The following is a 22,936-nucleotide window of genomic DNA, read 5'->3' as shown; positions in this document are numbered from 1 at the left end:
CACGGCAAAGGGAACCGGGAGACGTGCTCTGCAGCAGCTCTGGAGCCCTCCAGCCTCCCTGCCCCCGGATGGAGGCAAGTGTTCAGTAAAAAGGAACGGTCAGACCCAGCAGGGGGAGAATTAGCACAGAAAACTAAGCAAAGGGAAAAAACAGGGTAATTATTAATTCCATGAAAAAACAAAAGGTACCGGTACTCAAAAGGTAATTTAATTATAGCCCAACTCTTGGTTCACAGTGAATAATTTTCACATAATATAAATTGTAATCCAAACTGAATATTGATTCACCTACAAACTGGAAAGACAAGGAAGGGATGGTGTCCCTCATCTGTTAGGAAAGGGAGCCAACAGATAGTGTCTGAGATTGACAAATCGAACAAGACCAGTGTAAGCATGTTACAAAAATAAATAGCTAAGATAACTGCAAGTGACTAGCAGGGGAGCAGTGCTGGGGTGGGGAGACGCTCTTCTTATGGTCTAATTCCATAGTACTAAGTAGGTCCATGTTTTTAGATAAATATTCTTTTTACAGGCACCAACTCTCCTCCTTAATGTACACAACTTCCTGGAGTCCTGACTAGTGAGGCCCTGGGTCCCGCGCACTGCTTCCTGCTTCATTTACACATCACCGCAGTTCATGTGTTTTTAGTAACAGCACATGGTAGTCCATCATATAAACTCACGTTGGTTGCTGGGCCTAGGAGCAGTTTCTCCGCTTTCATCATGAATAGCTATGAGAACCCAGAGCAGACCTTTTTGTTCTGAGTTCACACAGTTCATCACTTGACTGGGGTGAGAGGGACTGTAAGGTCACCTGGTTCAACACAGCCACCTGAGCAGTGAGAGCCCAGCCCGGAGGACACAGCGCCAGTGACAAGGGGCTACACGTTCTAGGGGTTCTAGGGCAGGCGCTTCCTTGTCGGATAAGCTCCCTGAGAAAGCTCTTCAGGTTAAGCTAAGCCTCTGAGAGTGACCCTGCTGTGCCCGCAACGCCCTCTCCCTGTCTGTCCATTTCCAGGTGAAACCTCCTATGTGTTCCCCCTGCGCATCAGTTGCTTTGATCCAGAACCCTTCACCGTCCTCTCCCAATTGGTCCATGTCTGAGTGTGGACTGTACAGAGAAGAGGGGGATGGGCTCTTTTTTGTCTAGACCGCTTGCTTCTCTTAACCATTTGTACACCATAGCGCCTATAGATGCAAGCGGCGGACCTTTCTTAATTAAATTCAAAATATCGTGGCAGTTAACTGGTTAACTGAATGCATTCCTCAGGGGGAGAGGGGGTGGCTGTGGCTGTCACCCCAGTCCCTCTCTGTGTCTTGGGCACAGAGGCTGTTGCCCAGCAGTGGCTGTCAGCTTGGGGCCCTCGGCCTCAGGGCAAAGTCTCTGCAGTTATTCCTGTCAAGTATCCCCTTTTCTGGAGCCGACTCCTCACTTCCTCTAGAGGGGCTGCCGAGCTCATAGCATTTTATTTTATTTTATTTATTTATTTATTTATTTATTTATTGAGCTCATAGCATTTTAGAGTGGAATCGGGTCAAACTGCCTCATTTACACAAGGGAAACTAAGGTCCCCAGGGATTGGGTTACAACCCTGAGCTGTCGCCACACATCGGGCTGCTCCTGCTCAGAGAGGGGAAGATGTAGGTCCTCCGGGAGTGGGGCTCCTGTCTCAGGAGTGGCCCCCCCAGAATGCTGAGAGGTGGCCAGGCAGACTGGCCAGGGCTGTGAGGCACTGAGGGCTGGGACTGTGGGTCTCTGGTTCTTGTGGGCTGAACATGTGCCTTTGTTCAGCCTTCTGACTCACTCGAGCCTCTGGTCCATGCCTTTCCAGCGAATTCCCTCACACTATGGCCACTGCCAGCTGAACTTTCCACTCACATGGCTGCTCTGGGCTCCAGGGCATTGAAGCGCATCTTGATCGGCAATTCTGGGCTTCTGCCTCCTGTGCCACCTCCCCAGAGCCCCAGAAATGCCTCTCTGTTCCCCCCAGCACCCTCTCTGCTCCGTCTACCTGAGCCTTCCTCTCTTGGGTGTACATTCTGGACCCAAGCATCCTGTCAGGAGCAGTGCCTGTGTGGTCCTCAGGAACCTGGTTGGGGCTGGGGCCACAAACTCCCTGCACGGGCACCCTATGCCCTCTGCATGGAGCATCACAGGCCTGAGACCTTGACTGAGCCCAAGATTTCAGAAAAGCCCCCTGTAGGGAGACAGCTATATTCAGGGCCCCCGAATAGAAAGAAGGGGTCCTCTGCTCAGCTCACGAGGGGAGATCAGAGCATATGTTTTGCTTCAAGCTGAACTGGCAGCAGCTAAGCCTCTGGAACCCCAGGGAGCAACAGGGGGTTCAGTCTCACCCAGTAAAGTCTCTGACTGTCCCAGGCCAGGCCCCAGCCACCTCTGGCTGGGCCAGCTGCAGCAATGGGCGCTGTGCCCAAGGGGAGCGGCAAAGGAGAAGGCGGCCGTGCCCCTCATCTCACCTTGACTGCTTCAGAGCTCTTCCTCTGGGCTTGGGTGTGGTTTCTGGAGGAAAGTGGGGAGGACAGAGGAGCAGCAGGAGCCCAGTGAGCCGGTGCCTGCACCTTCCTGAGAGGAAAGGCGCTGAACCTCCTGGGTAGTCACTGACCTGCTGCTGTAGGTCACCAGGGGTCGGATGGTGAGCACGGGGAGCTTAGGAGGGGAGAGGGAAGCTGTGGCCCAGCACCTGCTGCGCAGGGAGCAGGCTGGGCCACTGCCTCTGCCCAGCTCAGTGAAAGGGCCTGGATCTTCCTGGTCCCAATTCCGCAAGGGCTTTAATTCCAGTCCAGGGGTCAGGCAGCTGCCAGCCCCTCACTCACAGGCATGTTGATATGGGCACTCAGCAGGGGTGCGCTCTGGCCTTCTCGAAGCACTAGCACCTGTGGAGGAGGTGCTCATGGCAGTAGGGTCATGCCCCCTGGAGCCCTTCCTCCCTGCTCGGCCACGCCTGGCCTGGTCTGCACTGGCCCTAATGACAGGCCACTGTGCAGATACCCACCCCCAGCCGGCAGCCACCTGGGGACAGCACTCCCGCTGTCCTCCCCAAGCAGTGCCAATGGCCACCTACCTTGATAATGTCTGAGATGCCCTTGTCACTGACACTCTCCACAAAGGTCTCCAGGGGGTAGCTGAGCCCTGGCACCAACAAGGGAACCTAAGTTTGGGGACAAAGACGTTAGGAAATCAGCCCTCATGCCAGGGGAAAACCAGGACCTTCACTCCAGAAGATTCTCCTTGAGGCAGACAGGCTCCCAGAGCTGCTGCAGGACCAACAGGCTTCTGGGAGAGGCACAGGAGGGCCTGGCATGGCTGTTCTCCAGCCCCGGCTGCGTGGCTCTGAGACTCTCGCAGGCTGGGAGTAGGGCAGCTGAGGCAGGTCTTGGGTGCTCTCCCCGGAGGCCCTGTTGTGCCCTAGCCTAACCTGTGGCTGCAGCCCCTGCCAGCCCTCACCTCCGACCGGGTGGAGGCTCTGTGGGCATTTAATCAGCCCCCCGCTCCCCACCTTTCCATGTCTCAGGAGGCTGTCAAGTACCTTGAAGAAGGCCCTGGGCAGGGCATAGAGCGCCTCGTTGTACAGGAAGCAGATCAGTAACCCCAGGATGGGCCGGGCTGTCGAGGTGTTCTGCAGGTGCAGTGTGAGCTTAAAGGTGGGGCCCAGGCCTTGAACCTGTGGAGAGGGTGGAGTGGGTAGACCTAGCGGCCTTGGGCGTGGGACACGGTGTGCCCTGGCCCTGCTTCCTCATCAGTGTCCTCAAGTCATCCTCCTCCAGCTGTTCTAGCTCACTGTCCATCTGCCTCTCGAAATGCCCAGAAGGTTGGCTCCAGTGGGTACAGGAATCAGCAAAGGCCCAGGGCCGGGAAGAGGTTTGAGAGAGGCCACTCGGCAAGTTGGGTCAGAGGCAGAGCTGGCCTCGGGATACAAGTCCCAGCTCCTACCCGAGTCCTCACCACTGCCCCTGCCCCTCTTCCTAGAGCTTGGCCCATCTCCCCTCTCATCCTGCGGTGGCCGAAATGGTTTCATTTTCCTCCCTCTTACCCTCAGTTGCTCTGTAGCTTCTTCCTCTCTCTCTCTATCCACTTTCTTTAGGGAAAGAGAAGTCAGAAGCCCAGTCGGGACAGATGGCACCCCCCAGGGACCTACTGAGCGCTGGTTGGAGCCCGATGACCTTAAGGCCACTGTGCTGGGTGTGTGGGCTCCTCCTCTGCGGTGCAAGCCCCAGGCAGTTACTGAATGAACAGCTTTCTTCCCGGTACCATAGCGGGAGGACTCCCTCCAGGCTCCTGGGAAGAAAAATCCCAAGGCGAGGAGTGGTGTGCCCTGCCCCGAGTCTGGGGCTTTTCTGAGCACAACCTGGAATGAGGGAGCTGGAGAGTGTGTCCCTGTGTGGCCAGCGCGGGACAGAGGCAGCCCAGGAGAGAGAAGGTGAGCACGCTCTCACAGGGGAGGACATGAGACTTGGTCCCTGGGCCTGTGGGAAGGTGAGAAGGGGCATGGGGCCTAGTTGACTTGGAATTGGCTCTGGGGCTGCAGGGCTCCCACCCACCCCGATCTCTGCCTCTCTGGCCCTGAGGCTGCTGACTTCCCCTGACACCTGGGTGCTCACCACAGCGTGTAGCTTGAGTGGCTCCCGGGCTGTCGCAGACACGGGGCTCAGGCTGGACTCGAGGGCCTGCACGTAGGCACGGGCGGCCCGGAGGCGCAGCAGGTAGAGGTCGGTCTGGAAGGTCCGGTGCATGGCTGAGGAGACACACAGAGGGCTGATGCTGGAGGTGGGGAGGGGAGGTGGGGGTGGGTGCAGGGGGCGGAGAGAGAGTGCAAGATGAAGGTACAGGGGGCAGGGTCTGCAGAGGCTGGAGATGTGGGGGAAAGGAGGGCCAAGGGCCAACAGTCCAGCCTTCTGATGACACTGGATGCTGGACTATTTCCTGCTTCCTCTTCCTGGTTCTACCACCTCGCTGCCCGCACAATCTCAGGGTCCTTTGCTGGCTGTTTCCATTCCACCATAAGCACTGGTGTTCCCTGGAGTCTTGTCCTTGGTCCTCTTCTCTTCTGTCTTCCTCCCGTGGACAACCCATGTCCGGCCCTGGCCGTGGCCACTCCAAAGAGGAACAACTGTGAGGAACGCGTGCCTGCTGGGTCTTCGGTGCCCACCTCAGGGCCCGGCCCATGTCCACACTTGACAGGGCGTCTCCAGCAGCTCAGCACCTGGGGCAGCCTCCTGCTTCTAACTGCCTAATGGTCACCTGCACCTGGACGCACCATCAACCCCTCAAATTCAGTGATGGAGACACCAAGCTCATTTCCCTACCCCCGCCACGGCATCCCGCCCCTCAAGTCACCCAGGTGCACCCCTCACTCTAGTCATTTGTCAAGATCGATGACTCGTCCTCAGAGCCAGCTCCAGAGCCCACCCGCGCGGTACTCCTCTGGTCTCCCCAGATTTAGCACTTGGTCTGCCCTCTGTCCTTGACTTTATGAGGTGCTTTCTTACCATTCACAAGTTTTACGTCTTTATGTTATCTCATCTAGCAATCTTTCCTTTTCCTTTCGTACTTTAACAGTTTTATTTTTAATTTACCCAGAATATTGTGTTTGCTATGAGGTAGAGTTCTAAATTTTTTTTCTAGAAGCAAGTTGTTCTAATTACATTTTGTGGACAGTGTCTTCTTTCCCCACTAATTTGAAATAATACCTTTAACGTACACTAACTTTCCACATAAACAAGGGCCTGTTTCTGGACTTCCTAAATGTGCCATTGATCGGTATCAATTCCCCTATTGGTATCACAGCTGTGAATTCCTACAGCTTTAGTGATCGGCTAAGTCCCCTCGTTCCCACTGTCTCCAAATTTCTCAGAGTTACGGTTAGAATCATTTGGTCAGGTCCTCAAAACAAATCCCAGGGGGGTTGCGCTGTTACTTCGCTAGGTCTCTAGATTAATTCTGGGAGCTATTCATTAATCCACAGCCTTACCTTAGGACTTGCCACCCTGAGACTTGGTAAATCTCGTCATTCATGTGGCCTCTGATGTTCATGAGAGCAGTTTTATAATCTCCTTCATTGGATTTTGTACGTCTTCTTCAGTTTGTTTCTAGAGATTTCCTTGCCATTGGATGGAAACTTTCCATCATATTTTCTAACTGGTTATTGTTGGTATACACAAAAGCTATTGATTTCTGAATATTTTACACTTGGTCACCTTTGAGAACTTCCTAATTATTTCTTTAATATACCAATTGCTTTTCTTGGGTTCTCTAGGCTACAATAGCCTGTTAGTTATTTTCTTTATCCTCTAATTTACCTTTAAACTGCAAGCCAGATCCCTTGTTAAGGCAGAGCTGGTTGAGTTACTGCATTTTTCTGCTTCACATCTTTCCCAGCTCCCAGTAACTTAAACAAAAACATCTTAGCTTTGCGTTCCAGGCCCTTTCGAAGCAGGCTCCGACGGCCTTTCCAGCCTCCCTCTGGCCACTCGGCCTCCCTGCCCCACACCCACAGCTCCCTGGCTGATGCTGCTTGAATTCAGAGCAGCAGAGGAAGAGGAAGAGTCTGGCCTGAGTCTCACCGGTGCCGGCCTCCCGCTCTCGCAGCGTCTGGTCCACATAAAGCCGAGTCTTTCGAGGCACGCTGAGTTTTGTGGCCTGGGCTGGTGGGGGGCCCAGCTCACCTCCCCCCTCCACAAACACTGCTGTGCGCTTCAGGATCTTGATGATCAGGCCACCACCTAGGGAAGTGGACAGCCAGAAACAGACGTGACCTCCCTCCCCAGTCACACTACATTCCAATCTCTCTTCCCCAAACCATCCGCCTCATCTCTGTACATGTCTGCCTTGCTGCTGAGACTGCGTTTCTGGAAGGGGTGAAGTCTGTCTAAACAGCCTCCTACCATTAGTTATTTCATTCATTTCAGTTACTTGTGGAGCACTTTGATGTTCCTGGTGTGGCAGGCGCTGGGGATGCTGGGTGAACCGGAGACACAATCCAGCCCAGGGCTTGGCCCTGAGGTCACCAAGTCAAACCGCTGAGGAGCTGTCCCCTGTGTCTGCCAGCCTTGCTTTCCACACCCATGTCCTCCCGTGCCTCACGTCCACCTTCTCTCCTTCCCAGGATCCGGCCTGTTCCCTTCATTCCCAACTCGAACCCCCTTGCCAGGTCCGACGCCCCTCACCTCGCGTAGTCATGATGAGGGTGTTATCTTCCCGCCCGAAGCGGCCAAAGCAAAGGCTGGTCACTGCATCCTACGGTGCAGACACTCGAGTTTATTTAGGAAAATATCTTGGAGAGGAGAGCAAGACTGCGGGAGAGGGGTAAGGTTGGGGGTCCCCAGATATGCCATAACAGGTGAGATGGGAGGCGAGGCCTGGGCAGTGCTGCCTCTGAAATAGCTCCTCTGTTCTCATCTCCCTCCGCCTCTCCGCCACGGCTATCGTTCCAGACTAAACATCCCTGGGCTTGTGGGGTCAGCTTCCTAACAGGCTCCCAGACAGTCTTTCTCCCTGTCTGTCCTTCACAGCTGCCTCTGCTGCCTCTCAAAACCAACATGATCATGTTGACTCTCTTCTAGAAAACCCCCCATGGCTCTTGTTCTCCCTGCCCCCCTTCCACATGGGACTCTAGCCCACCTTTTCTGTCAACTCTTTACTCTTTACCTTCTCCCAACCCACACAACACCTGCCCTCAAATCTTCTATTGTGGCACAGGACACCTTACACATTCACACACACACAAGTTCCACTTGTGATATACACTGGATTTGATGTTGCTGGTTGTGACCCATTAAACTGATTTAATGACTCACAACTTAGTGTTGGAAAAACTCTGTTCCCAATTCATCAAACTCCCTGGCTTCCCTAACCAAGAGCACGCGCGCCTCTCATCCCTGAGTTCCATCCCCATTTGTCTACCGCCGATACTCAGCCTGCTCTGCTTTTTCAGCACTTGGCGTCTGTCTGCCTTTTATTTGAATCAGTTGTCTTTGGCTGGCTGTCACCTTGGATACTAAGCTCCCTGAAGGCAAGGGTCTAGCATTGTTTTATACCCTCAATACAATGAGTTGTGCATATGAAGTGCTCAACAAATGTTTTTGAACAAATGTTTTTGAAATGCATTCAAAGTCAAGGGCAGTGGATAGACTGGAATCAGGAGGCAGCTAAGCTGCCCTCGAGGTGGGAGTGAGGCAAGGAATCAGGGCTCACCGGGGTGCGGATGACATTGAGCAGGGTCTTGTCATGGTAAATGCGGACCTCTCCATTGGCTAGCCCGGCCATGACGGCCTGCAGGCCCCGGGAATGCTGCTCCAGGAGGTTCATGGTCAGGATGGCTGCAGGCATCTGCACCGTCCACAGCCTCTTACCCTGGGAGGGAATAGCCAGGTGTCTGCAGGGGTCTTAGGGGTTAGAATGGACAGAGGGGGTGGCTAGAATTGCTGGGAAGGGGACCTGGGAGACATGCATGGAGGGGTGGGGGTGGGTGCTTGCCCGGAGGCCATACCTTGTGGGTGAAGCCATGCAGGCTGTCTTGGTTGCTGCCCACCACCAGGACCTTGTGGACCCGGACAAGCCCCACAGGCTGGGCGCTCAGCTCGATGCAGTACTTGGGGCACTTGGAGTCTCTGTGGAGTAGAGAGACTCTCCTAGCCCAGAGAAACCCGCTCTCTCTCCCTGGCTTACCCTCCTCTTTCTAAGCCCCATAGACTATCCTGGAAGGAACCTTGGCCCCAAAGCAGAGGACCATGGTATTCTTCCCACCTGTACCTCTTAATAGCTGTGTGACCTTGAGGAACATGAAGGTGTCCTCCTTCCTGGCCTCCCTCCCACCTTCACTACAGGGATCTGTGTGATGACCTGGCAGTTGTAGTGCGAGTGGACTTAGGCACTTTAGTAATTTATCAGAACAGCTCGGAGTTGTTGTATAATTGCACTGCTTCCATGTCCTGACCTCTGAATCTCTTTCTCTCTCTTTTAAAAAATATATTGTTATTGATTCCAGAGAGGAAGGGAGAGGGAGAGATGGAAACATCAATGATGAGAGAGAATCATTGATCGGCTGCCTTCCACACGCCCCCTACTGGGGATCAAGCCCGCAACCCCAGGCATGTGCCCTTGACTGGAATCGAACCCGGGACCCTTCAGTCCACAGGCTGACACTCTATCCACTGAGCAAAACCGGCTAGGGCTGAATCTGTTTCTCTTACCCAGAAAGTAGGGGTAGTTCCTGCCTACCAATCACAGACTATGGCCCATTTTCTTCATCACCAAGTCTGGGCCAACGTCATGTCCCTGCTGAGACCCTCCCTGGGCCTCCTGCCAATCTACCCTCCACCCAGCAGAGTAATCTTTTAAATGTGTAAATGGATCATGTCATTCTTCTGAGTAAAATCCCGCAGCAGCTTTCCACTAGACTTCAGATAAAACCCAAAATCTTGACCACATCCTAATGGGTCCTGCATGAGCCACCCTGGTCTTCACGTCGTTTCTGCCCACCCTCCTCCTCGCCCACCTCACTTGAGCAGCACATGCCAGTGTCCTCCCCACCTGAGGTTCTTAGGTTCTCTCTGCCTACAACACTCTTCCTGCACTTTGTGAAAAACTGGCCCCTTCTTCACCTTCAAGTCATTTCCACAGACAGGCATTTGCTGACCACCTTGACCCCATTATTTTTTCCCATTGAGCCTGTATTTTTCCCTCGACTGCATGTATCCAATTCACAATATTATCTTGGTTTGTTGACTTTAATATCTATTTTCCCATAAGGGTAGGAACGATGTTCATTTTGTTCATCAAAACCTTATACAATGCTTAAGTAGGTGCTCAAAAACATCTAATTTAAAAAAATGAATGTTGTAAGGAATATCAAACTACCCACTGTAAAGTGTCTCATACCTATAAAACAATATAACAAATATGAGAGACTATTTTTATTTCTTCCAATTTCTGATTGCATTGCTCATGTGCTTCAGCCACCCAGCTGGTCTCTCACTTCGCCAACCCCATCACACAAGCCTCCAGATACCTGCTGTGCTCCTGGTTCAGCCTCCTATGTGCACGTCTCAGCTCTTTCCATTCCCCAATTCCAGCCCCAAGGCCCCTGCTTATCTTGCAAACCCCAGAAACTGCCAGGTATCTGAGATGTTCTCTCTGGCCCGAGACCACGTGTGGCTACCTTCTCAGGATGTAGATGTTCCCATTGCGGCAGGCAGCGGCAAGCCGGAACTCCACATCGAACTGGCCAGAAACCTCCAGGAAGACAGGGACGCTGGGTAGGCTCATCTGCGAAGAAGAGGCTCAAACATCCCATTTCTCTGGAGCCCCAGTCCTTCCCTACCTTGAAGGGACCGACTCCTCTTTATCTGAAATCCCAACTTCCTCACGCATACCCAGCTGGTCAGTTTAAACTCATACAATTTTTCTGGAGGGAAACTGAGCGACATGTAGCACAAGCCTTTGACTAAACTACGCCACTTCTAGGAATGCATCCTAAGGAAATATTTAGACAAGCATGCAAAGACATTTGAGCAAGAATGCCTACTGCAGTGGTGTTAATAGTGAAAACTATTATTGGAAAACAACTTAAACCCACAATAGGTGACGGGGTAAATAAATGTTGTGAATCTATAAAATGGATACTGTGAGGCCTTTGAAAAGGAGGATGTGGTTTTATATAGATGTGGAAAGACATTGATGAGCTACTGCTACGTGAAAAGAGCAAGTTATACGATCCTGTACTTTTTTATATATCTATGTCTAAATATGAAAATGTCAGGAAAGACATATGATGAAACTTTAATGGTAAATGTCTGTGAGTGGTGGGATTTCTTTATATATTTTTTTCTTTATGCTTATCTATATTTTATAATTTTTCATGTATTACCAAGAACTGGGAGCAGGAGGTGTGGGGGGACAGAGGGAGGGAATGCAGCTGGGCCTCAGGTGTGCTGTTTCAGGCCCCACACTGACCGTGGCCAAAGTGGTGAAGGCCTCCGGGTCCAGCACCAGGAGCTCCTTGTTCTCAGTGCCCAGCACCAAGCATGACACAGCATCTTCGTCAGCCAGGTTCTTCTTTAAGGTGGTCATGGTGGTGATGACTGTCTGCAGAAGGACTCCACGGGTCACTCCGGATCCCCACACACCATTCCCCCCATTCACCCCCAAGACACCACAGGAGGGAAGAAAGAGGATAAAACAGGAGGAAGAGTATAGAGAGGCAAAAGAAGATTTATGTACAAAGGTGTTTAGTGCAACAAACTTAACTTTCTAACAAAAGATTGTCTAAGTCAATTATGAACTATCCATATGATCCTAAACCATGCAGTCATTTAAATTATCACATTTTAAAAGAAGATTCAAAGATAGGGAGAATACTTCTAATGTATTAAGAGAAAAAATAGGTAAAAAGTTACATTAGTATAATCTCAGTTTTTAAAAATGAATAGAAAAACATGCTGAAAGGCTAAAGCCTTAAATACTAACACTGGTTATGTCTGGACAACAAGCTCACGGGTGCTATTTAACTTCTCAGTGTGCTTGTCTGTAATTTCTACAGTGGGCACATGTTCCTTTGTAATTGTGATCGGAGAGAAAACAAAAGAGAAGGGGATGATCCCTTTTTTAGGAATTTCTCCTACGGAAATATTTTAGCAGGACCAAGTGTTTCTTTGAATAAAGCTGCTCACTGTGTGATTATCTTTTTCCCCCCAATATATTTTTATTGATTTCAGAGAGGAAGGGAGAGGGAAGGATAGATAGAAACATTAATGATGAGAGGGAATCATTGATCGGCTGCCTCCTGCACGCCCCCTACTGAGGATCGAGCTCACAACCCGGGCATGTGCCCTTGACCGGAACCGAACCCGGGACCCTTCAGTCCTCAGGCCGACGCTCTATCCACTGAGCCAAACCGGCTAGGGCTGTGTGATTATCTTTAAGATTAAAAGCTGAGTGGAAGGAGAAAGGTTACAGAAGTATGGAACTTCGTGGCTCCCAATCATGTACCCATGACACACTTAGAAAGCTTGCCCTCTGCCCCAAAACTGCATCTTTTGAGCAACGATTCACTTCCTGGTTTTAGAAGTACTCAAAGATATTGACAGCTGTGGATCTGAGCTGCTGACCAGCAGGAGAGAACATGCTTCTCACAGAATTGGTCGAAGACTAGCCAACGGCTGTTGGTCAACATGTTTGGCTCAAGTGACCTCATGGCTCCCAAGAGGCTTTTTTAAAATGCAGAGAACAGCTCTGGGAGTCTGTCCCTGGACTAAGGGTCAGCCCCCAGGTCAGGAGCCAATAGAGTTCATCAGTGAATAGGTTCATCAATAAAGCAATTAAAAGTGTAACTAAGAAAAAAAACTATGAAGTGAATAAAAGCGACACATTTCTTGTCCAATGACTTGCATGTGACTAGTTATATAAACACTAAATGACATAATGAAAAATCAATTAAATAATCCAGGGGCCTCTAAAACCATAGTTCTTAAATTATTTAATGTTCAAAATATGTCATGTTACTCAAGGGAAGCAGGATAGAAAAGTATATTTATGAAGGAAATGTACCAAAACAAGAAGAGCAAGTACCTCAGGTAGTGAGACTGTAGTCATTTCTATTTCTCCTTTATACTTTTATTTTCCAAATGTTCTCTAATGAGAATATATTACCTTTACCCTCAAGACAATGAAAGCGCTATAAAGTTATATAACTACAGGTCAAGCCAAAGCTGTCACTTAACTGGAAATGCAGAAGGCCCTGCCGCTTTGTGACCATATCTATGTGGCAGGATTGGAAGGGAAACTGCAAAATGAAACTAGTCAGGTCTGGTTGTAGAATTTACCTCTGATGTTGGTGGTTTTAAAAAAATATATCCATATTTTTAATGGAGAAATGAAGACAAGGGGCATTACCTGACGTTTGATGGCCTTGGACTTGTGCTGGTTCACAAACGCCTCCATTTCACTCAGCTCCAGCTGCAGAAACCTGGAGAGAACATGCAGCTGCACGCCCTGGGCCTGGCTGTCCACAGGCCACTCAGCCACTCACTGCCCCCTGGGGCTTCCGGAGCCCAGGCCCTCAGAGGGCCCTTACCTGAGCGACTGTACAGATAAAGGCACCTCTGCCTTCTCCCTGCGAAGAGAGGGGCAATCATGGCAGGTTTAGTTGAGGAACAGAGCCCCGGGGTTAGGCCAAGAGCTCTGGGATGAAAGAGTCAGAGTCGGAGAGGAGGGCGGGGTGGGAGGTGGAGGAAGGGGAGGTGGGCTCTCACCGGATGTCTTCCAGCATCTCCTTCAGGGTCACGGGGTCGATCCGGTCCTATAACAGCGTAGGAAGGAGGGAAAGCCTGTGAACTCCAGAGCCAGGCAGAGAAGGAGGATGCCCCAGTGGCTGCCATCTTTGCCTTCTTGTTCCCATCCCCCACATCACTTACCTCTTTGGCTTGGTTCCAAAGATCTTCTTCTAGGGGGTTTGCAGGCAACTGGGGCAGGCTGAACTTGAAGTAGGGCCTAAGATTCTTATACACATACACGCAAGGGCCTGAAGCAAGTGCCAGAGCTGGTGTTCGGGGCTCATGTTGGTCCTTGAGGAAGGTGGCAGCCGCGGCCGGTAGCTCGGGCAGTGGGCTTTCAGTCAGTACTCTGGGTCCTTTGAGCACCTTCAGGCGGGGCTGCTGCCCGCCCGGGCCAAGGTCCCCCACCACCAGCTGTAAAGAGAGGCTGGCTTACTCCAGGCTCAGAGCCTAAAGACCTTGCCCCGGACCCTCTTCTTGGGCTCAGTCCTTTTGCTGGTGCTCATTCATTCACTCCCACCCAACAGCAAATGCTCTGCGATAAGGCTTGCCAGCTCTGTGACCTTGGGAAAGTTGCTTAAACTTCCTGTGCCTGTTTTCCCACCAGCAAAATGGGTCTAGCAATTTCATGACACTTGTAGCGAAAATCAAATGAGATCATGAGTTACAGAACATGGTGAGTCCTAGTGAGGAGTAGGTGGCAGCTGATGTTTGCATTATTCATTCAGTAAACATTTCAGGGCCTGCTCCCTGCCAGGCACTATTCTAGACACTGGGACAGTGGCCGAGGTCAGTGGGGCACTGGAAACTCCGGGCTTCTGACGCCTGACTTCCGAATGGGAACAGAGCTAAGGAAGCAGAAGCAGCATGAAGAGCAGATTGTGCTCTGTGGATGCAGAGACCAAAACCAAGCTCTTCAGTCTGTTTTTTTGTTTTGTTATTCTTTAATTCTCATCCGAGGATGTGTTTAGAGAGGAAGGAAGAGAAAAAGAGAATGAGAGAGAGAAACATTGATGTGAGAGAGAAACACCAATTGGCCATCCCCCCTACATGTGCCCCAACCTGGAATCGAACCTGCAACCTGGGTATGTGCCCTGATTGGGAATTGAACCCACAACCTTTTGGTGTACAGGATGATGCTCCAACCGACTCAGGGCCAGTCTTCATTTTTCACCCTCCAACCCATACTCCATGCCACTGCAGCTGCCATGCAAGCCCATTCTCCTGACGAGGCCTTCAAGGCCCCTCTGATCTAGTTCTCAACTTGTTTACCATCACCTTCACATCCATGCTATGCTCCAGCCAGAATGGGGACTGCCACAGAACGTCTGGATTCCGAGCATGCACAGTGCACCAGGAGCCACGCCAGGAATTCCATTTAGTCTTCTCAACACCACATGAGGTAGGTGTTATTATTAGCCCCATGTCACAAATGAGAAAGCTGTGGCTTAGTGCTATTACGTAAATGTTCACACAGCTCGTATGTGGTAGGCCTGGAACTGGAACCTAGTCTGTCTGAATCCGAAGCCAGTGGCCTTAACTACTATTTTACATTGGCCTAAACTTCTAACTCCAAATTTCCTCTTTCCAAGTATGCTGTGAACTTCCAAGCCTCTGTGCCTCTGCTTGTGATGCTGGGTTGCTTTCCCCTCCTCTCTTCTGTGCGTTTTTCATATACTTCATTCATCCTTCAAAAGGCAGTTCACATGTTACTGCCTCCTGGTGCCTCCAGATAGCTTTCATTATTCTCTCACTGGTGCTCCCAAAATACTTTCCATATGTTCTATTTTAGCACCCATCTTTTACCCCACAAATATTTATCAAGTACCTAATTTGTGCCAGGCACTGGGTTAGATGTTGGGAATCAACAGTAAGCAAACTAGTCATTAAAAAAGGCATCACGCCAAAGCATTTAACATTTTACATTTGTTAGTGGGTCCGATTTCTCCATACTTCACTGCTGTAAACTCAATGCCAAGCACACAATAGGTGTTCAGTCTGTATCTCCTCCAGACTGTATACTGATTCATTTCTGAGTTTACTGTCTGCACAATGGCTGACACACAGTAAGGGTTCACTGTATGGTTGTTGAATTGTTGAATGCATTACATATAGGAATTTGGGGTCAAAAGGCAGCAAATCCTACCGCACTTTCCATGTATCCTTGAGCCGCCCACCTAATGCGCCCATTGTGGGTTCACAGCCCAGGACAAAGGTTGAGCTATATAGTGGAACAAATAAATAACAGAATCTGACAGGCCCAGGTCTGCTGCTTTCTACAAACTCAGTAAACTTAGTCTCTCTGAATCCATTTCCCCATTAACAAAATGGGGATCAATAATATCTAAGTATGTGAAAATGCCTCAAAGAGGGTCTAGTCCAGAAATGGATACTTAATATATGTTAACTTCCTTTCTTTAGCCCAATATATTTTCCAACCTTTAAAAGAAAACACACCTGTGCCTAGCCCCGACCAGTGTGGCTCAGTTGGTTGGAGCATTGTCCCATACACTGAGGTCACGGGTTTGATCCTGATGGGGCATTTACGGGAGGCAACCAATCAATGTTTCTCTTTCTCTCTCCCTTCCCTTCTCTCTCTCTCTAAAAAAAAAAAGAGGAAGTTCTGGGGTGAGAACTAACTAAATAAATTAAATTAACAACCTGTGCCTTTAAAATTATTTATTTCTTTGTTTACATTTAATTTACCTTTATGTTTATGTATTTATTTTTAAATATATATACATTTTTAAAATTTATTTCAAAGAAGGGAGAGGAAGATAGAAACATCAATGTTGAGAGAGAATCATTGATTGGCTGCCTACTGCACGCCCCCTACTGGGGATCGAGCCCACGACTCAGGCCTCAACTTGGTTCATGGGTCAACGGGCTATTTTTGTTTAAAATTAAATTTCAACCTTTTTATTATGGAAAAATTTCAGTCACAGACAAAAGTAGACAGACTCATATAATGAACCCATAACCCAGCTTCAACAATTATCAGCTCATGGCTAATCTTAAAATTGATGTCCTTTTGATAAACATAAAAGTCCCTTTAATTCCCTTCTACTTCCCCTCCAGATTCTAACCCCTCACATGCAGCCAAGGGAGGTGCCTGCCCTTCCAGCAAAGAATGAACAAAACTAAGAAGCTTTGTCTTAGCAAAATGCCCAGCAGCAATTGTTCTGCTTTACTTTCTGCATTCTGTATTATGGGACCTCTTCACCTTCTGCATAAAGATAAAATTTAACACTAGCCTGGCCGGCATGGCTCAATGGATAGGGCATCAGCCTGCGGACTGAAGGGTCCCAGGTTCGATTCCGGTCAAGGGCACATGCCTAGGTTGCAGGTTCAATCCCCAGTGTGAGGCCTGCAGGAGGCAGCCAATCAATGATTCTCATCATTGATGTTTCTCTCTCTCTCCCTTCCCTTCCTCTCTAAAATCAATTTTAAAAAATTAACACTAAATGTGCTATTTCAGAGTACTCACGAATTCCACCCAGATTATGCTGAGCTTCTTGGGGGCCATCGGGACATGTCAATTCTGTTATTTCCCGCCTCCTCCTCTCCCCTTTTTTTTTCCCCCCCCCCCAGTTCTCTTTCTGCGCGGGTGATACCGTACCTTGTACTCCCCGTCCCCATGCAAATCTGCCAGCGCTGGAAAACACAAAAGAGCCATAAGTCAGGGCATCAGCCCAGCGGCTTCACTACAGAACCGTCATCTGACAACTCATCTCCCCAGAACCGGGACAGCAGCCCCAGACTCACCCAGGCAGGCGGAAAAGGTGTGGATGTTGGCCAGGGGGTCGTAGTGCGCATCCAGCCATTTCGAACTGGCTTCATTGCTGGGAGAGGAGGGAAAGAGTTGGAGAGCGAGTACCCAGGGAGGGAGCCGGTCTCTGAGAGTGAGGTGTGTGGGGAGCCCCGAACTGGGGGTCCAAGTCCAGGCTCCAGCACTGACCGCCGGACACACACACACACACACACACACACACACACGACACACACACGACACACTGCTTGGGCCTGTTTCCCTAGCTGTTCAAGAACGTCAGGAGCCAGATCCCGGGGGCACCCTCTTCACATCTGTAGGAAAAGAGGCCGCAAGGACTTTGGCTTTCACCTCTCAGCTTTGCCGCTGTCGAAATCCAACGGAGATGCAGCCGCCATCTTCGCAGGCGTCGCCCTGGCAACGAGCTCTGGCCAGCCGCCGTGCAGCATCCAAGCGCTCCGGGTTCCGGAAAGCTCGCGTACAAACGTTCCGGCAGCGCAACGTTCCGGCCTGAGCCTGGGGAGCCATGTGGGCGTGATGTGCTGGCTTCTTTGCTGGGCTTCTGGCGACTAAAGCGCAATCCCTCATCCCAGCTCATAGGATTTATCTTTGCTCCTTCCCAGCCGCAGCACCTGGGCCCTGTGATCTCTGGGTCAGCGGCTTGGCGCGTTGGCTTCAAGCCTGAGTGCAGCCCTTCCGGTGTTTGAGCAGCAAAAGTAACTGGAACCATCTTCAAGTTGAAAAGGGCCATGTCCTTTCTTCCCGCCGCACTAAAAGGTCCAGGCTCAGAAAACAAAACACAAGGCTCAAGAGATTACATCCTAGGATTCTGACTGGAGTTGCGGGTTTCTAGTTTTTAGGCTCCCAGGATATTTCAAAACACAAAAAATGCCACAAAAGAGGAGTGCAGAAATTGTGCTATGTTCAATTCTGTAACCGTGCGCACATCCTCAGGGGATGGAGGCCTGAAAATGACCCTCCTGCCCCCTCCCCAGCCCCTGATCCCACTACCCTGGTAGGAGCAAAAGAAAAGTGAAGCAAAGACAAGGAGAAATTACTCAGGCCACAATATTTATTTATTTCTAATATTTATTTTTCTGGTTATAAAAGTAATCCATGAAGAGCCCTAGACAGGGAGAGGTTTTGAGTCCTGCAGGCTCTAGACAGGTCACTTCTCAGAACTTCCATTTCCCCGTCTGGGAAACAGGATAAGGCGCCCTGCCTTGCCCATTCCTCAGAGGGCAGCACAGATCAAATGAGATAACCCAGGGAAGTAGTTGGTAAAGTGGAAAGTGCTGCCAAATGGAAGGGGTTAGTGTCACCACCCTCGGCTGAGGTAGCACCAAGGCCTGAGCTCCTGCCCCTCCCTTAGCCCCTGATGCGCACATAAAAAGGGGGCCACTTGCAGCCTTGGTTTGATGGAGTGGGGGAGGGGCTGTACAAATCTGCTTTACGCCTGGCCAGATGGGGCCTCACAGGGGCCCTTCCAGAACTGGGCATCGGCTGTGGCCAGCTGGGTGAGAACCTCCTCCAACTCGGGCCCATCCTCTGGGAAGCGCTCGGAGAAGGATCGGATGAGACCAGCAGCCGAGGCCTCGTACTCAAGAAGCTGCACTTCTGAGCCTGGGGAAGAGGTGGAGAGAAAACAGCAGCAGAGAAAGGTCTTAATAGGGAAGCAGAATTGTCATCACCATCAGCAGCAGCAGCAGCAGCGGCTAGTTCTTCCTGAGCTCTTACCATGTGGCAAAAATTGTGTCCAATGTTTTAGGTTTATTATCTATTCCTCCTTACAATAACCCTATGAGGAAGGAAATATTGGGGGGGGGGGATTTAATGAATTGCTGCATTCATTCATTCATTTAATAAAAGATGTATACCAGGTGCCATGCCAGGATAAACAGACACTGTCCTTGGCCGCTTCTCAACCTCTAAGCCTCAGTTTCCTCATCTGTGAAGTGGGGGTGAGCACAGTACCTCTTCCCTCAAGAAGCTGTAGTGATTAAATACAATAATGCATCAAGTGGGTGCTCAACAAGTGCTAGCAGCGTTATCTCTGACCTATTTACCAATCTCTTAAATGGGGCAGCTCCGAGGGTCCTCTGAACACTCCTGGAAGCACTGCCCTCTAACTCACATCCCCCCACAGTGCCTTGTTGTGCGCTGTGGCACTGTGCGCTGTATAGAGCTAAGAGCACAGGCTCTGGGTTCAGATGGCCCAAGTTCAAATTCTGGTTCTGCCACCCACTAGTTGTGTGACCTCAGGCAGAGACACAGTCAGTCCCCCTGTGTCTCAGTTTCCAGCTGAAAAATGGGGACAGTTACTTCATTAGGTTGTTGGGAGTTAATCCATGGGAAGTTTTTACCCAGTGCCTGGCATATGAAAGTCCTCGGAAGTTAGCTATCATCATCACTACCAACACTACCTTTGAAAATCCAAACAACAAAAAATAGAACTAAAAGGAAATAAAAAGAAAATCCAGCCTGTCCTTCAGGCCTCGTGTAGTCACCACTTCCTCCCCAGAACCCTCCCCGACTCCCTTGAAGGTGGATGTGACCTTCTCTCTTCCTGTTCAAACCACTGTTTGCGTCTCCTGGGCACTCATGCAGGCTTTCCTAATGGGCTGTGAGCTACCTGAGGCGAGGGTCTGGGTCCGATTCACCTCTTGATCCCCAGTGGCCCTTGCAGGGCAGAACAATCAGAGTGATGACGATATTGTCCATGGAACCAGCACTTACTGTGTGCCCAGCATGATTCATATTCATTCATTCATTCATTCATTCACTCATTTGACAGGCACTGAGCAGCTCAGTGTGCCAGGCCCTTGTGTGCCCAGCATGATTCATATTCATTCATTCATTCACTCATTTCACAGGCACTCAGCAGCTCCAGTGTGCCAGGCCCCGTGCTAGGTGCAGGGGACATGCTGCTTCTGCTGTCATGGAGGCGAGGCAGACAGGAAAATGGCAGAGTGATGGGTGCATGAAGAAGAGAAAGCCAAGAGGGACCGAAGGGGTTGCTTTAGATTGAGGGGTCAGAGACAGCCTCTCCCAGGAGATGCCATTATATAGAGACCCAAATGACAAGAAGAGCCATCCAGACAAAGATCTGGGAGAGGACCACGCCAAGCAGAGGGAACAGCGAGTGCAGGGGTTATAAGAGCAGAGCGAGCTCAGGCTGTTGGAGAAACGGGAAGGCACATGTGCCTGGAAGGCAGTGAACCAGGCAGGAGGGTCGCTGAGGTCCGCAATGGGCCAGGGCCAAAGCCCATGGAGACTCTGGAGTGTAGAGTAAAGAGTTTAGGATAAGCCTCTTAAGTGCTTCTTCCTCACCAGTAGGAGGTAATTACTGAATTTAACCCTCACTACTGCCCAGGATGTGGTAGTGAAGAGGAAACACTTTTAAATTCACTCTTGGCTCTTCCAATATCGAGCTATAAGCCTTGAGTAATTTACTCTCTGTGCCTCAATTGTCTTATCTGTAAAATGGGGTAATAAAAATATCTACCTCATTGGATGATTGTGAGGATTTAAAGGGCTGGTCCATGGAAAGCACTTAGAACTTGAAGGAAGTACTTAATTCAGGCTCACTACAATGTAAGTACACATCAAGGCTGGCTTTATGAATGAAGACACCCAAGCTCAGAGCAGCCAAGTGCTAGGACAAGGTCGCAGAGCAGTACCGAAGCTCATGCTCTAACCGCTGATTGGCACCGCCTCTTCATAGGTGCCTTGTGAACCAGATGTCAGGGTAGACGAGTTAAGGGGTGAGGAAAAGTGAATCAGCAGGTGCTGGGATCCCTAAGGGCTTTGAATACAAAAGATCCAAATGCAATGCACACAGGGTCAGGGCTTCTGGGAATGGGATCATCACTTGAGAAGGTAGAGGGACCACAGGCCTACTGATCTCTGTCCTGGCTCTGCTGAGTCACATTGTCCCCTGGGTTCCACTCGGCCCGCTGGGTCCCAACTCACTGCCTGATGTGACTCACTTCAGGGCGAGGTCTGATTCTCTGGTACCATGCCTGCCCGCCCTGGGGTCTGCATGTTCCACTAGCCCTGGCTCTGCTGGCCTTTCTCAAACCTCTGTTCCCATCTTATCATCAGCATGACCATGGACAGTGGTAGTGATGGTGGTGATGGTAGATGCCAAGGTTTTGGCCTGAGGTTTGGCCTGAGGAGGACTGTGGCAGGGAGATAGGTAGGAGTCGCCCCAGATAGCCTTCCCTGGGCCCCTGGCCAGTTGCAGGCCTCCTCTGTGCTCCCACAGGGCTGCACGGCCCCCAGCAAAGGAGGCTCAGGAGCCCGTTACCTTCGAGGCGAGTGTTGGGCTGAACGATGAGCTTCCGAGATTCCTTGCGGAGCAGCACCGTGTCCCTGAGGCTGAGGAAGCACTCGGGGGGAGCATCCGTGACCGCCGCATACCCCTCGTACAGGGCCCGGCCTCCAGACACATCCCCTGTGGACTTCAGTACCTGTGGGCAGGCAGAAGGAGTCAGTGCCCGGCGGGCGCCCACCCCACGTCCACAGGGCTCTGCCAGGGCTGCAGCTGATGGCGCCCAGCCCTGAACCACACATGCTCTTGGTGTTGCCCTGCTGAAGAGGACAGAAAGGCATGCTAAGTGCTTAGCACACAGTGAGTGCCTGTTAAAATATCTAACATATACGTTATAAAGAATAAGACACCCATGCAACCGCCATCCAGCTTAAGAGTTCGCCCAACTGCCTTTCCTTGCCTGCACCCTGTGGCCTCCGGGCTGAAGAAACAGCCCTCAATTCTGTGCTTTTATTCCCTTGTTTTCCCCTCAACCACACATTATGTCAACGTTGCCGTGTTCTGTGATTTGCTTAAGTTATGTCTGCGATTCACTTGTGTTCACGCATGCAGCCCTAGTTCACACCGCTGTACGGTGTTCCACTTGTAAACACACACAAGCGAACCTCTTCTGTTGATGGGTAACCCGTGCTTTTGCCACCCAGTACTGCTGGGACAGCCTTGTATGATGAACGTCCAGGAGACGCGATGGTCTGGAGGCCGGGTGACCGCGCAACCTTGCGGGCAACACGCAGGTCGTTCTCCAAGGTCGCACTCACTCAGTCGGGGAAGCAGGTGGCAGTCACTGCCCCGCATATCGGGCTGCTGTGGGCAGTATTCATTTCTGCCACGGGCGTAAATCTCACAGGATTTCATTTATGCTTCCCTGATTACTGATGAGATCGGGCATCTTCCCATAAATTGGTGGCTTCTTATTTTCCTCTCTGTTCATGACTTTTGCTTATTTTTCTGTTGGATAGTCTTTTCTTCCACCTGCACACTCACACTGGGGATCAAGCCCACAACCCGGGCATGTGCCCTGACCGGGAATTGAACCGTGACCTCCTGGTTCATAGGTAGATGCTCAACCTCTGAGCCACACCGACGGGGCTCTTCTTCACTTTTTTTTAAATATGTTTTTATTGGTTTCAGAGAGGAGAAGGGAGATGAATAGATAGAATCATCAATGATGAGCGAGAATCATCAATCGGCTGCCCCCTGCACGCCCCCTACTGGGGATTGAGCCCACAACCCGGGCATGTGCCCTGACTGAGAATCAGGTGACTGCCAGGTTCATAGATTAACGATCAACCCCTGAGCCACACCAGTCGGGCTCTTCACTTTTCTAAAAATTCTTTATATATTTAGATACTAACCTTCGGTAATATATATGCTAACATATAAATACCCTAGCTTTTTAAACAGGGGGCCAGTTCACTGTCCCTCAGACCATTGGAGGGCCGGACTATAGTTTAAAAAAAAACTATGAACAAATTCCTATGCACACTGCACATATCTTATTTTGAAGTTAAAAAACAAAACGAGAACAAATACAATATTTGTAT

General features: G+C 50.4%; 2 protein-coding genes across 13 annotated transcripts in view; both read right to left on the bottom strand.

The window, feature by feature from the left end:
* Positions 1–1,511: 1,511 nt before the first annotated feature.
* On the bottom strand, positions 1,512–17,509 carry BBS1 (Bardet-Biedl syndrome 1). 3 transcript variants are annotated; one of them, XR_313486.2, is made up of 18 exons: positions 17,411–17,509; positions 17,056–17,132; positions 16,910–16,944; positions 13,432–13,704; positions 13,270–13,316; positions 13,092–13,130; positions 12,911–12,983; positions 10,973–11,104; positions 10,179–10,285; positions 8,508–8,628; positions 8,213–8,371; positions 7,186–7,255; positions 6,583–6,741; positions 4,621–4,754; positions 3,549–3,683; positions 3,084–3,170; positions 2,625–2,895; positions 1,512–2,521 (listed from the first exon to the last, which is right to left on the bottom strand). XR_313486.2 is itself a non-coding variant. In XM_005864284.2 (17 exons), exons 1-17 carry the CDS (start codon positions 17,506–17,508, stop codon positions 2,809–2,811), a joined length of 1,833 nt encoding a protein of 610 aa, XP_005864346.1. In that variant the 5' UTR covers position 17,509; the 3' UTR covers positions 1,512–2,808. The 3 variants fall into 3 exon arrangements, 2 of the variants coding, with proteins under 2 accessions (XP_005864346.1, XP_005864347.1); XM_005864284.2 differs by having other exon boundaries at positions 1,512–2,895; XM_005864285.2 differs by lacking the exons at positions 1,512–2,521; positions 2,625–2,895; positions 3,084–3,170; positions 3,549–3,683 and adding an exon at positions 4,179–4,297.
* Positions 17,510–18,113: 604 nt separating this feature from the next.
* DPP3 (dipeptidyl-peptidase 3) overlaps positions 18,114–22,936 on the bottom strand; it is a 28,654-nt gene continuing 23,831 nt past the window's right edge. For all 10 annotated transcript variants that reach the window (XM_014538076.1, XM_005864282.2, XM_014538073.1 and 7 more), the window contains exons 17-18: positions 21,369–21,531; positions 18,114–18,682 (exon numbers count right to left, since the gene is read on the bottom strand). In XM_014538076.1, the coding sequence (XP_014393562.1) occupies positions 18,510–18,682; positions 21,369–21,531 (336 nt within the window). In that variant the 3' untranslated portion in view covers positions 18,114–18,509. The remainder of the gene's footprint in view (positions 18,683–21,368; positions 21,532–22,936) is intronic.

The sequence above is a fragment of the Myotis brandtii genome, unplaced genomic scaffold, assembly GCF_000412655.1.
Source record: "Myotis brandtii unplaced genomic scaffold, ASM41265v1 scaffold187, whole genome shotgun sequence".
NCBI lineage: Eukaryota > Metazoa > Chordata > Mammalia > Chiroptera > Vespertilionidae > Myotis > Myotis brandtii.
Note: the sequence above shows the minus strand (reverse complement) of the source record. Positions and strands in the feature narration are given on the sequence as shown.